The following is a 14651-nucleotide window of genomic DNA, read 5'->3' as shown; positions in this document are numbered from 1 at the left end:
CAGCTTGGCCAGAGCAGCCCCAGTCTGCAGCCTAACCCACCGCCACCTCCACACCTGTTTAATTGGTTATCTGATTAAACCTATCATTTAACTGGTTAACTGATTAAATGGATTTTACATTCCTTGTTCCCCTCTGAAGCAGTGATGGGCAACTTAGGCAGGTGAGTGGATGTCATGAGTGGCCCTCCATCTCAGTGGGTCACAAGATTGTTGTAATCAAGATGGTCTTGTGGGATCAGCTAGTTTTGTCGACTGTGCTGGCATACCTAGAATTTGCAGGGTGTGCTGATTGAACTGCAGTAGCACTTTCATTGGAGTCAGAAGGAGCACATGGTCAGTGTTGTGTGCAATCAGCACACACCTCACTTCACATTCCTTCACTTTACATGTGTGTCATTTTAGTAATACTGGCAGGAAACTGAATTACTTGGTTTTATAATACAAACTATTATCTAGCTGCTTTGTCAACAGAGCTGAGCACTCTCCCAATTGGCTTTTGTGTGTGGCTGTACTCTGTCAACAGAAATATATACTGTTACAAGTCAGTTAGCTACAATTTGATATGTAAAGTCCAATACTGTATGAGGGCACTTTACACCTTGAAGGGCTTGCAGAGTCAGGGAACTACAAGCCTTGGCCGGAGGAGAAAACCAGCACACACATTTTGGGAATCAGCTGATGGAGCTAAAGAGACACTCTGATTCCCATCTGGAGAACCCAGTTTTGTAGCAGAAGGGGCAGGATGAGATAAGCATTTTCTTCAGCAGCAATGGAGAATTACAAACAAACAAACAAAAACCCACCACCAACAACAACAACAAAGGGTGGGGGCAGTTGTCCTATGGTTCCCTCTTAGACTTAGAGAGGGTTGTGACCTTTGAGCTACCGGCAAGGGGCAGAGGACACTGCAGTATCTGTCACTTTTGTTACCTTTTCAAAATGTTTTTGAACCTGTGTATGAGAGCCTGCTTAGAAAATTAAAATACAGCTATGTTCAGCTGTCTCAAACCATTGGACAGACCCAGCAGATTACACTGCCCCTTGCAGAAAGAGCTATGGTCACAGCACAGTTTCTGGTGGAGCAAAATGGTGGATTCTGCCACTCTCACTCATATTGAGTAATAACTTTATTATACAGGTAAGCTTATAAAAATGAATAGGACTGTTTGGTTAGAAAGGTATTGCTTACTTTGTGTAACTAAACAGTGAGGAATTAGGGGCCAAAACAATCACCAATAATTAACATGAATTTACAGCCCTTTTTGGGAATCTTTACAGAGAGATCAGAGCTTGCAAGAGCCTGAGAACAGAAGTCTTTCTCACATCTAAATGTGATGAGAAGTGAGATAGGTTGGTGAGTATGTGGGGAATCTTGCAGTGTCACTACTTGAGTGTGTATTCATTAATAATGTTATATAGGTGCCCAATTCTAAAAATCTATGGAAAAAGCCGAGTCTGCAGGGCTCCCAGTTGAACACATTCTATAACAGGGGTCTTTAACCTGCGGCTCCAGAGCTTCATGCGGGTTTTTAAGGACTTTTTTTATGGCTCCTGACGCTATAATTGCAAAGTAAAAAAAAAATCCCTCCTGATTATTTTTGGTTAAAGGTGAAAGTCTTAAAAGCCCAAGAATGAGCAACTCAAATCTAAATAGCAAACAATGTGGGATCTCAAAACATTGGCTAATGTCCCCTTTTATCTGTGCAGTGCATAGTGGAATATGATACCATATCTGTGTTTTGATGGTGTTGCTAATAAAGTCTTGATTTTGAAAAGGAAAGGAAGCTTGCGGCATTCCTGCTGTGAAGGGCAACATGCATTTTAAGAAAGAAAACTGAAATTAATTATGCCAATTTTACTTTACATTAGAAGTGGGTTTTGGAGTGAAAGTCAGGAAGATAGTAATACAAATAACACACAAGTAAAGTGTGAGGAAATAGGATATGTAAGAAGTTTGTGAATGTCCTGCAGTAAACATGTATCACATTACTAATCATTGTGTACGAGCTGTTTTTAAAATAGAGGTTGCAAAAAGCATGGTTTGACCATATTTATTAAGGGCCATATCATTTTCACATGCACTGCAGCTCTTGAATTGAGTTTCTTTCAGTTTTGGTTGCTGATGCCTGTTGTACAGGTACTATATTTACCAGAGGAAAAGGCCCCTGTAGATTCCACTGCAGTCTCTCCTCTTCTCCTCTCATGTCATGCAGTTATTAGAAAATTGAGCAAGAATATGATCAAAAAAACCCTGAAATCAATGGAAGTCTCTTCACCAATATCAGTTAGCTTGGGATCAGGCCCTTATAGAGTAAATTCATGCCACTGCCTGCTTATTAGTTTGAGTTCTGCACCAAATTCATGCAGAAGGTGAGAACTTTGATAGCCTTTTCTATGCCCATTCTCATCCTGAAATGTAGCTTATTTTGTCTACTACCCCTGAAAGAAGTATGGATATTTTAACTCAGCTCATGAGAAGGACTTAGCTTTTTTAAGCAAAGAAGCTCAGGAGGTGAGCATTTTCATGCTGATTTGGAAACTAGTTCTAAAACTGCAGTCAGGCGTTGTCATGCCTGGTTGTGGTGAGAAAACAACAATGCCTTTCTTGATAAGGGAAAAAGAAAAAGTCTTACGCAGTCAAAATTTTGACGTACAATTTAAATCATCTCTACATCCTGTGGACTTGGAGCTGTCAAAAAAGGCAAAGCCTGCCTTTGAATGGAAAAGCTTTTTATTTCTTTAAAAAGTGTACCAGCTATAATTATCCATAACGATGCAGGCCTGTTTTAATGCTGTTTTATAATTACAGGTCTTAATGCTAGATTATACAAAGTCATTTATAAATAGTCAGAACAGAAGGACTTCGGGAGTTTTTAACCTGTAGATTGCTGTAGGTTATGGCAGCTGACGGGATTTTGGCTCTCTTTGTATGGTGTTAGCTGTATAATGATTGATGAATCCCTTAATTAATTCACCAACAAGTTAAGATTTACAGTCTCATATCTTTTTCTTCTGACACATCTGTGTTTGTCACTTTTTTAAGACATGGATAAGCCATTTCTTCAAAAGCCTTTGTGGATATCTGAAACATTTCTGCAGTATTTTGCTGAATGTAACAAGATTAGTGTTTCATAATTTTATGGCATAACCAATTGAATTGGGATTGATGTTGGTTATATACCAGAGGACACTATCTCCTTGAATACTGGCTGCCTCTATGGATTTATTTAGGGTATGCAATTACTTATCAAATGATCCAAAACCAAATGAACAAACTGAAACATAATGAGGAACTTTTGAATGGGCCTTTTTCATTAGCATGCAAGGTGGGATCTCAGCTGTGCCCCTCCTCCCCCAGGCATCTGGGAGCTTGCTCAAAGCCATGCCACCTATGAAATAACAAAAGACCAGCTAGTGCTTCCACCCACCACCTCAACAGTAAAGCTCTGCATCTTAATTTATTTATTAATGAAGCTATTGTAAATAGGACTGTTAGTGACTTTAAAAAGTATCACTAGCCACTCAGACCATATATATAAGTCAAAAACTCAAATTTCAGCACTCTTCCTCAGAACGATTGCCGGACCCTTAGTTGAAACTGTAAGATTTTACTGAATTAAAAATCTACCTAGTGACAGCAAACTTATTTGTTTGATCAATGAAAAGGCCGATCTGCTAGTTGTATCTTCTACATACCAAATCTAGATATATTTTCTAAAGGATAAGTTGTCTTAAATGAATTAGTATTGAGTCTGGACTAAATCTCCAGTTGCACGGCAGTCTTTGGACAAGTTTAGCTCAAACATGAATCCAGCTCAAGCCTGTCTTTACAACTTGATGAACACTGAATTCAAATGAATACGAACCCTGGGGTTTAAGTGCAATTCTGAACTTTGTGGACTCAGGTCTATCTCAAAAAATTCATACCATGTTACTTTACGTTATGCTTGTATTGGGCAGAATGAATTGGTGATAGTCAAAAAGTCAATTCTGATTAAACTCTTAACTACGTTAACCAGCTTTTGTCTGTCATACAATGCACGGAAATATATTGATTTCAATGAAAGGTGTGCATCTAGCCTCCAAATTTGGTCCCTTGTTTAGCTGACTTTACCGGCACTGTGCCTATTTCTTGCTCTCTGTGGCCACATCTGCACTGCCCCCTCCTTTTGAAAAGGGGCACGCAAACGTGGCTGATTCAAAATGCAAATGAGGTACTGATTTGCATATTTGGCACCTTATTTGTGTAATGGGCACCACTTGCCATTCCAGAAGTGCTGTTTCGAAAGCCAAAACAGCTTTGTAGACAGGGTTCCTTCAGAAGTAAGCCCCCCTTTCAAAAGCACCCCCTTACTGAAAAAATTAGGAAGAAGCTTGCTTTCGAAAGGGGGGCTTCCTTTCGAAGGACCCCCATCTACATGGCTGTGTTGGCTTTTGAAAACAGCACTTCCAGAATGGTCAGTGGCTGCCATCGTGCAAATGAAGCACCAGATTTGCAAATCAGCACCTCAATTTCATTTTTGATCGGCCACGTTTGCATGCGCCTTTTGAAAGTGGAGGCAGTTTAGATATTTAGTTGGTGTAAGCTGATGCAACTCTCCTTTGACTGAAGGTTTGACCCAAAATGTTTGCATTTTTATGTTATATCAGCATCTTCTTTGCCATGCCTAAGTTAAAAGAAGGATTAGTTTTTAAGCAATAACATTATCTGCTTAACTATTTTCTTTGTATGTTATTTATAACTGCAGCTCAGCTTCACTAGTGTGCATGGTACAGGACTCTCAATACCAAGCATTAGCCCGATAAGAAAACTAGGTTGTTCAATATCTGAGAAAAAGAATTTGAAGATACAAAATATGGAAGTTATTAAAATTCATAAGAAGGACTAATAATGAAAAGACTGGTTGGGAATGAATTCATTTTGTGTCATGTTTTCTGCCCATGAACCTATCAACAATTCAATGTTCTCTGCTGATACAGCCTTTAACATTCTTTGCCCTTACGACGGGGTTTCTGCTTGGAATCATTTTAATGTCTTGTCGTGTTTCCTAGATATAAGTAGTGAAAAAGTAAACAATGTTCTGTTGTACAGAATTGGTATTCAATATGAGAAGTGGTGGTAATGTTATTACAGGACCAAACTGTGTCAGATTTATATTGATTCAAGTACAGGGCAGGGCGTGGCCCAGCTGCCAGTAAGACACAATCCAACAGTGAACTCTCTGATTTCACATGTACACAGAGTGCACCTCACAAGGAAGCAGCCAGTTTCCAGTGAAGACTGAAAGGAGGACAGTGGAGCAGCCCTTGCTGTCTGTCAGACACTTATCACAGTTGTTACTGCAACTGTGACTGGACCTTACAGGCGATGGACTAAGTAGGAGAAAGGGCCTTTGCGCTTTGGTGCAGAGTCTGGTCCATGAACCAAAAATATTGTATTCTTTATTAAAAATAAATAAGAATGTGTCACCTGTCTCTTTCCAATTCCTTCCCCTTCTTGTTTATATTTTCCTGTAAGAACTTAAACTGTTCCCTTTGGTGGCAGTGGCTAGCAGGAGGAGAGAATGCATCCTGGCAAACAAATTGATCGCTATACTGGGACCCATATATTCAGGGGTGGAGCTAGTAGAAGCACTTAGAAACAATAGTCTCCTTACTATAGTATTTAGTTATGTGATATTATTATTCTGTGTTCACGTCAGTCAAAGTTTTTCACATAACTTGGGTGCAGAAGTCCTCATTTCACATAAGGAATCCTAACTTGATAAAATGATCACAATGTGGATCATTATGGAGAATTTTGACAACAGCATACAGTATTTTTCTATGGCATGAAAATCTAGGGCCTGCATATTCAAAAGTGATGTTTTGAGTGCCTCAATTTTTGGATGCCAAGTTGAGACACAGTAAAGAATTCCAATACTCAGACAGAAAATCCTTCTGAAAAGCACGTCTTTTTAAGGCATCTCAAACTTAGTAGCCAAAAACAGGCTATCAAAATCACTTTTGAAAAGATAAATATACGTGTCTCTTTTTCTACAGCATACAGCTAACTCACATGGGCTGTGTCTACACTAGCACCAAACTTCGAAATGGCTGTGCAATGGCCATTTCGAAGTTTACTAATGAAGCGCTGAAATACATATTCAGCGCCTCATTAGCATGCGGGCGGCCGCGGCACTTCGAAATTGACGCGGCTTGCCACCCCGCGGCTCATCCCGACGAGGCTCTTTTTCGAAAGGACCCCGGCTACTTCGAAGTCCCCTTATTCAGAATAAGGGGACTTCGAAGTAACTGGGGTCCTTTCGAAAAGGAGCACCGTCGGGACGAGCCGCGCGGCGGCGAGCCGCGTCAATTTCAAAGTGCCGCGGCCGCCCGCATGCTAATAAGGCGCTGAATATGTATTTCAGCACTTCATTAGTAAAGTTCAGAATGGCCATTTACATGGCCATTTCGAAGTTTGGAGCTAGTGTAGACACAGCCATGGATGCTGAAGTAGTGGAATTAGGATCCTGGGATTTCAGACATGGTTGTAAGATCTTAAAGTAGATCAGCTAAGTATACAAGACTGTTAGCTCTATCAAGAGTTTAGCTAGTGAACTCTGTCCATATCTGTAAGTTTCTGAGCATAGATACTGATGTGAGAGTCTAGAAAACAAGAATTCTCATGAGAAATGGATGGTATTAATTGGTTGGAATAAGACAAATGTTCAGAAAAAATAAATGCTGTTTCTCCACATACAAATAATAGAGAGTGATCTGAGGAACTGGAAACATGCAGCTAAGTGAGGCTCTGGTGTGTTTTTGGGAGATCTGAGTTTCCTTAATATAATCTAATGTGGCTTACAAGGCAGAACTTAAAATGAGATAATTAAAAGCAATATAAGTCCAAACAAAACATTGTTTAAAGTTGCTGTTTGTTTTGAAATCCAGTTGACTGCCACTAAGAACCATTTCATACTCAGTGTGCCATACCGTATGGACATGCTTCACATCAGAGAACAACATGTGGTTCAAGAGGCTGCTGGGCTTTTGAAACAGGTTTAAACTGGAAAGTGTAAAAAGAGGTGTAATTAGAATCATAATTGGTACACTTTGGAGGAGCAGCAGTCTTCTACTGTTCAGTTCAGCTTCTGTGTATAACTTTTATTTACAATAATCTTCACTGTTCTATCTCATGAATACACATTTTTCATTAAGTAGTAGCATTGTTCTTAGTAATATGACTGGTTTATTTGTCCCTTCCCCTCTCTCCTCATGATTATATCCTGGCAGAATGGATTCCTGCTCCAAAATCAGTTCTTTCTGCCTTTTGATTCCATTCCTTACTACAGATGCCTCTTGTTAGAACACAGGCCTATTATGCCACACACAAGCCTTGGTTTTCAAGAACAGTGGTAAATTGATTAGTGATGGCAAACCTCAGAAGGTTTGGGTAAATCCCCAGTGTTTGGATACTAATCTGGAACACTCTGTTCTCAAAACCAGGTTGGAAAATTCGTGGGATTGGTCTCTCCTTTGAGCTTTTTTATTACTGCTTGGTTTGGATGGAAATACGACAATGAATATAGTTTTTCTCATGATATTTTGATTTGTCTGGTCTCCTCTGAAAACAGGAGATGCAGAAAGATGTGCAATTTAATAACTTTTATGTGAAAAATTTTGGGGTGAGTATTCAGTGAAAGTTTGGATGTTTTTTTCTATGCATGTTCTGTGTATTCTGTTCTTACAATGCTTCTGAACGAACTGTAAGTTGAAAGCGTATGGTATCTTGACAGAGGATCTCGATTTATTCTTTGAACCCAATTTTTTTAGTGTCAAGCAATTTGGCTTATTTAAACATTCAAATGTTTAGATGCTTATTGATGCCAGACATATGAATCTTATAAGTTTCTTCAAACAGAACTATATTTTACTCTTCAGTTTGATAGGTGGTTTTACAAACACAACATTTTTAACTTGAAAGCGAGATTTTTTTTTTTAATTTTATTTTACATTTACTTTCTCGGCTATAGTTAGGACAAAACAGATTATTATCCCTTAAAACCTAAGTTGATGATAGTTTACATTGGAAGATGATCCAATTTTTATAGGCTCTTGCAAAATGTAAAAATAAATGGGTATTTTTCAAAAGGAATTGCATTTCATTAGGCAGTGTTCTGAGGTGAATTTTCATGTTTAAGAAGCTGGAATACACGAGAGTGCTGTATTAGTGTATTATTCTCACAACAAACAAGCACTGCTCTGTTGCTACCTGCTTGGCCATTGTTCCTGATTGTGTATGCTTTGCAGTGGTATTTGGATGGTTTCCTGCTCTCTGCCAGCACAAAAAAGGCATTTCTGTTACAATGGCCCCTAACCACACAATGACGGCATTAAGGATTTATTTGGAGGTTTCATTATTTTCTCTTCTTTTGTTCCTTCCAGGATGTCTTCCAAGCGACCAGCCTCTCCGTATGGGGAAGCAGATGGAGAGGTAGCCATGGTGACAAGCAGACAGAAAGTGGAAGAAGAGGAGAGTGACGGGCTCCCAGCCTTTCACCTTCCCTTGCATGTGAGTTTTCCCAACAAGCCTCACTCTGAGGAATTTCAGCCAGTTTCTCTGCTGACGCAAGAGAGTTGTGGCCATAGGACTCCCACTTCTCAGCACAACACAATGGTAGGTTGGCTCATGGGCTATTGTGCTTACACCCATGCTGTGGTTTATGCGTCTACAATAGCTTGGCATCTAGATTTGTCCTTTATGCAGAATACCGTTCATAGTCACGCGTACAGAACACATTACAATAATGTGAAAGTTTTGACCTACGTGGACTGCTTTCCACCCCCACTGCCAACTCTAAATCATTTTGTTAAAGCTCAAACTGCTTTTCCTCATCTCAGTTTGTCCAGCTATTTCAGTGCAGAGGGCATTTACTGGTAAATACTCTGGATTTAGAACACCAGTAGGGGTAGCAATATTTGGCTTAACATGTGGAATATAACTCAGTGCCAATCCTCAACCCATACATGAAGGTCTGTGCAACATCTAGACTTAACATTGGATTTTGTTATTTTTAAAAGTTGACATGAGAGCCACCGGTCACTTTCTTGCATACTCTGGTTACTTATGTGTGATTTTATTAATTTTCTTATTGACAGCCTTTCACATCAGGACACCTTGGTTCAAATCCTCAGTTAGTTTGTGAGTAGGTTCGTTCCTTTCTAAGAACAATATATGTACACTTCTCCAAACCACCTCATATAGATTTTGATCCATTGCTCCAAAATTAGCAGCCCATTGGAAGTCAAGGGCGGAGCTTATTTAAAAGCAAGCAAGCCAGAAAACCATTCCGTGTTCCACTATGATACTGCAGTCTCCCTAATTGTCACCAGAAGTGTTTGAACCATTTGTTTAGAATAACTTACTCTATTTTTTAATTGAGATAGAAAATCAGGAGGATATTTAAATCCAGGAATGAGATATATTTGCAGAATTCTATGCTGGGAAGATGTTTGCGCAGTACTTGCCAGTGAAAATATGACTAACTTTGCTCTAGTCCACAGCTTTCAGGAGGGTTGAATTCACTCGCAGCTTTACTTTAAATAAAGATAATCTTTGATCCTGTATCTCTGAAGACTTTTTAAAAAATGAATGATACAGTAAGTGCCAGTTTATCATCACAAAAGCCTGCAACAATTCTATACTGCTACTTAAGCTTTTACAGCTTGTTACAGGTGTGAAACAAGATCTGCATTAAAAAGCCTTAGAATTTCTCCCCACCCCACCCCTTTGAAAAAGTGAATATTTTTCCACTACAGCTGCTTTCCTAGATGAAAAAAAAAACTTATCTCTCTCCCTTTTTTAAATTTTATATTGCCATCTTGTAACTTTAAATTGAAGAGCAGCCTCGTGGGAAGATTGCTCAGGGGTGCTATTATGTTTTTTTAACTTGTTGCTTCTGATCCTCCAGCACATTTGCTGTGCAGATGTTATTCATTAATGAGGCATTAAAGACAAAGGTACCTTGGGCTGAATTGTCATGTGGACTATGGTGTATTTTGGTCTGGGGTGAGACCCTTTGTCCTTAAAATTTTCTTTGGCATTATGAGTTAGTTTTTCACTCTTGTGTAGTGCGTAAACCCAGGATAGGATATTTGTCAGTTACAAAGGTTTTTTCATTCTGCCTTAGAATTCAGAGTCAAACCTTCCACCGACTTCAATAGTAGAGGGCCCAGCCCTAAATCAGGACCTCCAACTCAATTTACCTTGGGTCCAGTGCCAGTCCTCAAATCCTCCTTGTGGGCCATGGACACCTGTCTCTGGCAGAGCTCTGGGCAGAGGGGTGTTTCCACGCGTTGTCACCCCCATGCGTCTCCTAGTCTGCCTGCCCATGCATCTCCTGGCCTTGCTTGCTTCCCCCCAAATGATTTACACACACACGCACACACGCCCAGCACCACCACCAGTAGCATAGTGGGGCTTGAGAGGCTTCTGGCTGCTAGGTATGAGCTACTGCTGGCACATCCCTGCGGCCCAGGGGATGTGTGTGTAGAGCTGGCCTGTCCATAGGACAGTTTAGCACAGCTGCTCCAACCATCCTATGGATGGGACGGGCCCCTGTAATCAATTAGCCCCACATACACACACTCACACTCACTGCGGCAGTAGGATCCTGTTCCACTGTGCTGCCATCTCCTAAACCAGCCTGCTAGCTCTGGGGTGCTCTGCTTCCTGCTGCTGTGGTGAAGCAGAGCACCTGAGCTAGCCTGAGCTGGTGGTAGAGCAGAGTAGAGGCTGCTGCATTGCTCTGGTTCCCCGCAGCTCCCACCACTGCAGTGAGTGGTGAGGGACCCAGCCCCATTGCCGCACCACACCAGGGCCCCCGGTAGTCCCTGAGGCTGCATCTCTCAGGGTAGGGAGCTTGAGGGAAGAGGTAATCATAACCTGTCGGGGAAGGGAGGGTGGAGGTAGAGCAGTGGCTGGACTTGGGGAAAAGTTACAGATATCCGCCCAGGGTTGCAGGGACTCACATGCCAGCAGCCGTGAGTGGGTCAGATTGTGGAAATGCTTGGGCCGCAGATTGTCCAAAGGAGTGAGTTTGAGACCCTTGCCCTAAATGAATAAATATGTTTTGATCTCTAAGTTGCCCAGCAAATGTATTCTACCTGGACAGTGCTGAAATAGTCATGCGTAGTTCAACTGACTTGTGCTCTTATTTATTCATAGATTTTTAGGCTAGGAAGGTCATCTGTTGTGACCTCCTGCATCACATTGACCTTAATAGAGCACCAAGACTATGTATTGTATTATCTAATAATAGTTGTATGCTGCCCATTTCAGATAGTTTTGTTGCACAGAATGTATTGATAGTGTGTGCATTTGAAGCATTTTCCTCTTGTGTGTGCTTGGGGGTGGGGGAGAGGTTGTTTTTTTGTCCTGATCTGACGTGAAAGAAGTGTTAAGGTTAAATATCTCTCGTCCAGCACCCTTGCGACCTGACCGGTGCTGAAGAAGAGAATTTGCTGGACCATGGGAGGTCAATATGTCTGACAGCATTACCAACTCTTCCCCTGCTTACTGGGCTCCTAGAAGACATTTAGGGGAAATTGGAGATACACCTCTTCCAGAACTGGAAGGGACCTTGGGAAGTCATCTAGTCCAGTCCTCTGCCCTCTTGGCAGGACCAGGCACCATCCCTGACATCTATTTGCCCCAAACTCTAAATGGCCTCTACAAGGATTCAATTCACAACCTTGGGTTTAGCAGGCCAATGCTCAAACCACAGAGCTATCCCTCCCCCCAGCTAAATAAAGGCACAGAATGCTGAGAGCCAGGACTGATACCCATTAACATACTTATGAGACTGCGGGAAACTTGGCCACACCAATGATAAGTGGTCAGCTGGCTAACTAAAATCATGACGGATTACACATGTTGCCAGATGAGAGAGTTCTAGATTAGAGAGTTTCAACCTGTTGTTCATGTGCAATGTGTGACATCTTTGTAATCTCCCTCCTGAATGAGGAAAAGTCCATCTTGGAAAAAAAAATAGCCTCCCATGTGAGCAAGGGAATGAAGTGATTATAGCAAATAAGTAATATACGTATAATTTGATCCCTTTTCCCTCATTCCCTCTGTCTCTCCCCGCCTGTTTTTAATATCCTGCAGAGAAAAAGCACAAACACAGAGCTCTGATAACTTGTAGGTGGCTTTTGCTTGTATGAGCCGCACTTACTAGATCCATCCCTGTACAGCCTGTTCTCTTTGGCAGCACTGTAAGGAAACTCCTGACTCTGAACTTTAGTGCAGACTTAGGTCCAAAGGACAGGCAGGAATAATTATAGAAAAGGAGGGAGTTTTCTAGACTCATACAGGTCTTCAGAGAAGTTATGGAGCAGGATGGAAACCAAAGAAAGTCTTTTCCTGAGAAGGACGTAAAACCATCTCAAATTTCGTCCTGGTTGAGCAAGAAACTAGCTGTGTACTTCTCCATCTGCCAGACATTTTTATCCAAGCCAGATTAGGATGATCCCAGAGAAAATGACAAAAGTTGTGGTGACTTGAAAAAGAAAATTGAAACACATTTTTTTTCAATTAAAGTAGCTGCTGCCAAGAACTGAAATGGGTGGATGCTTAGGGAAAAAGCAAGAAAGAAACAATTCTAAGTATAAGAAGTGTGGTCCATGCTTTTGAAAAAGCTGTCAGAATCTGAGCCAAAGGCTCAAGAAAAGGAAAAACAAGACCATCTCTTTGCCTTAAAATATATAGAGGCCTTTTTTAGAAAATTACTAGTAGACCCAGAACTAGTCTTAAAATTCACTGGAGAATTAAACGGTACATTTTTATTTCTTTTGTAGATTCCTCCTTTCAAAGCTACAGTACCCTAATATAACTGGCCACTCTCTGATAAAAGTTATGGGACTTTTTATTTAATTTTGATTTATCTGCTTTGAAGTTAACATAAGCATATTTACAAAGTAGCCTTGTCATCTACAAAGAGTAATAATGGGCCTGAGCATGGCCATGGCAGTCTAGTATACATAAGAAGTGGCAGGATTCAGAGTATAGTAATTGGTAAACTATCCTATGGACATTGTGATGATCATTTTCTAGGTAATTTTCTAGAAAATGTCTTGCTAGTGCAATATTATTCAAAGATCAGATGAGTTATAAAATCAGAATTCTGACCTCTTGAATTAAAAAGTCATTTGGAAAGATCACGGATGATTGCCTTTGTATTGATTTTATTTCATTCTGGTTAACTATATTTGCCAGTCTCTATGGCCTTAGCAATTTCAGTTGGATCCATTCCCATCTTTCAGTTTTTGACTTAAGTTGTCGTGAAATGTTGCTGTACATTATTAAATATCTTCGGCATTTGACCCTAGAAATGACAGCATGAAGTGAATGAAATGATTTCCTGCACAAGTTGGAAACTATTTTCAGAACCCTGGCTGATATTAAGAACCAGAAAATCCTGAACATTTAGTGTTATTCTTCCAGCTGTTCAAAAATAAGAGACTCACCAATACCATGTTTGACTTAGTGTATACATCTTGACCTATACTTTGTCAATAGATCTGTGGTTACACATACATTGTTTTGAACGTTCTTGTGCCAAAACAATGTGCAGCCAGAGCACTTCAGCTACTACTGAGAAGTGGTGGGGAAAATGGAAAGATGCATGCATATAGCTTTTTAAATGTCAAAATAGGACCCTAATTATATTGTGGAAAATAGTTTTAGAAGTACTTTTAGAGAAATTCAAATTTCCAGTGTACCTTTCCAAGCTTGGGATAAGTTATTGTGATGGTACAGTGAACAGTGTTGTGAACACCAGTGCAGTTATTGTGCCTGCTCTAATAATGAGAATTTCATTGTTTGGGGAGAACAGTCTCCCGCATGCTAGACAAAGGCGTAATTACTTTTGAACAAAGTGAAATGTACTCAGTTTAATAGCGCAGAGAATATATTCACCAAGACTCATAAAGCTAGCTTAAAAGGCATATGTGCAATGTGGTGATGTGAAATTGTTAGTAGGTATTACACTCTCTCTCATACTTTCACAGTTTAAGGAATAAACTGTTTCTATAAGACCTGGACAAGTTTATGAGAACCAGGCCAGTTCATTTAGAACAAAGCAAAAATGGTAAAAAGTTTACATCTCTCTGGAGAAGGGGAGGTTGTTTTGCATTTTTTTTTCTTTTTTGCTTCCTGTTTTTATGAGAAATTGATATTTATCGTAGGATGAAAATATACTGTTATAAACATTGCACTATAAGTGTCATCACAAAGTAGAAACAAAGAGAAGTCCTGTGGCACCTTATTGGCTAGCAGATTTTTGGAGCATAAGCTTTCGTGGGCAAAGATCCACTCTGTCCACAAAAACTTATGCTCCAAAAAATTCTGTTAGTCCATAAGGTGCCACAGGATTTCTCATAGTTTTTGTGGATACAGATAACACGGCTACCCCTTTGATATTTATCACAAAGTAGCACATGAAAGCTGTTTGCATAGACATAATTCTAGGTTTGGATCTTAATTCAACCTTTTCATCTTTACATATTAAGGAATGAGGACATGTGAAGATGAATCAGTTAGGACCGATCAAGTGGCTCGTGAATGAAGTTATGCAGTATAGTCCTTGTCTTAGACCTAGACAATTCCA

At 40.2% G+C, this 14651-nt stretch overlaps 1 protein-coding gene across 7 annotated transcripts in view; it reads left to right on the top strand.

Moving 5' to 3' along the window:
- The window catches only part of SOX5 (SRY-box transcription factor 5), a 422924-nt gene that overhangs the window by 36199 nt on the left and 372074 nt on the right, over positions 1-14651 (top strand). For 4 of the 7 annotated variants that reach the window (XM_075004792.1, XM_075004804.1, XM_075004796.1 and 1 more), the window contains exon 2: positions 8428-8659. In XM_075004792.1, the coding sequence (XP_074860893.1) occupies positions 8428-8659 (232 nt within the window). The remainder of the gene's footprint in view (positions 1-8427; positions 8660-14651) is intronic. The other 3 variants (XM_075004831.1, XM_075004821.1, XM_075004813.1) reach the window with 1 other exon arrangement.

The sequence above is a fragment of the Carettochelys insculpta genome, chromosome 1 (assembly GCF_033958435.1).
Source record: "Carettochelys insculpta isolate YL-2023 chromosome 1, ASM3395843v1, whole genome shotgun sequence".
NCBI lineage: Eukaryota > Metazoa > Chordata > Testudines > Carettochelyidae > Carettochelys > Carettochelys insculpta.
The sequence above is the reverse complement of the archived record's forward strand: the minus strand, read 5'-3'. Positions and strand labels throughout refer to the sequence as shown.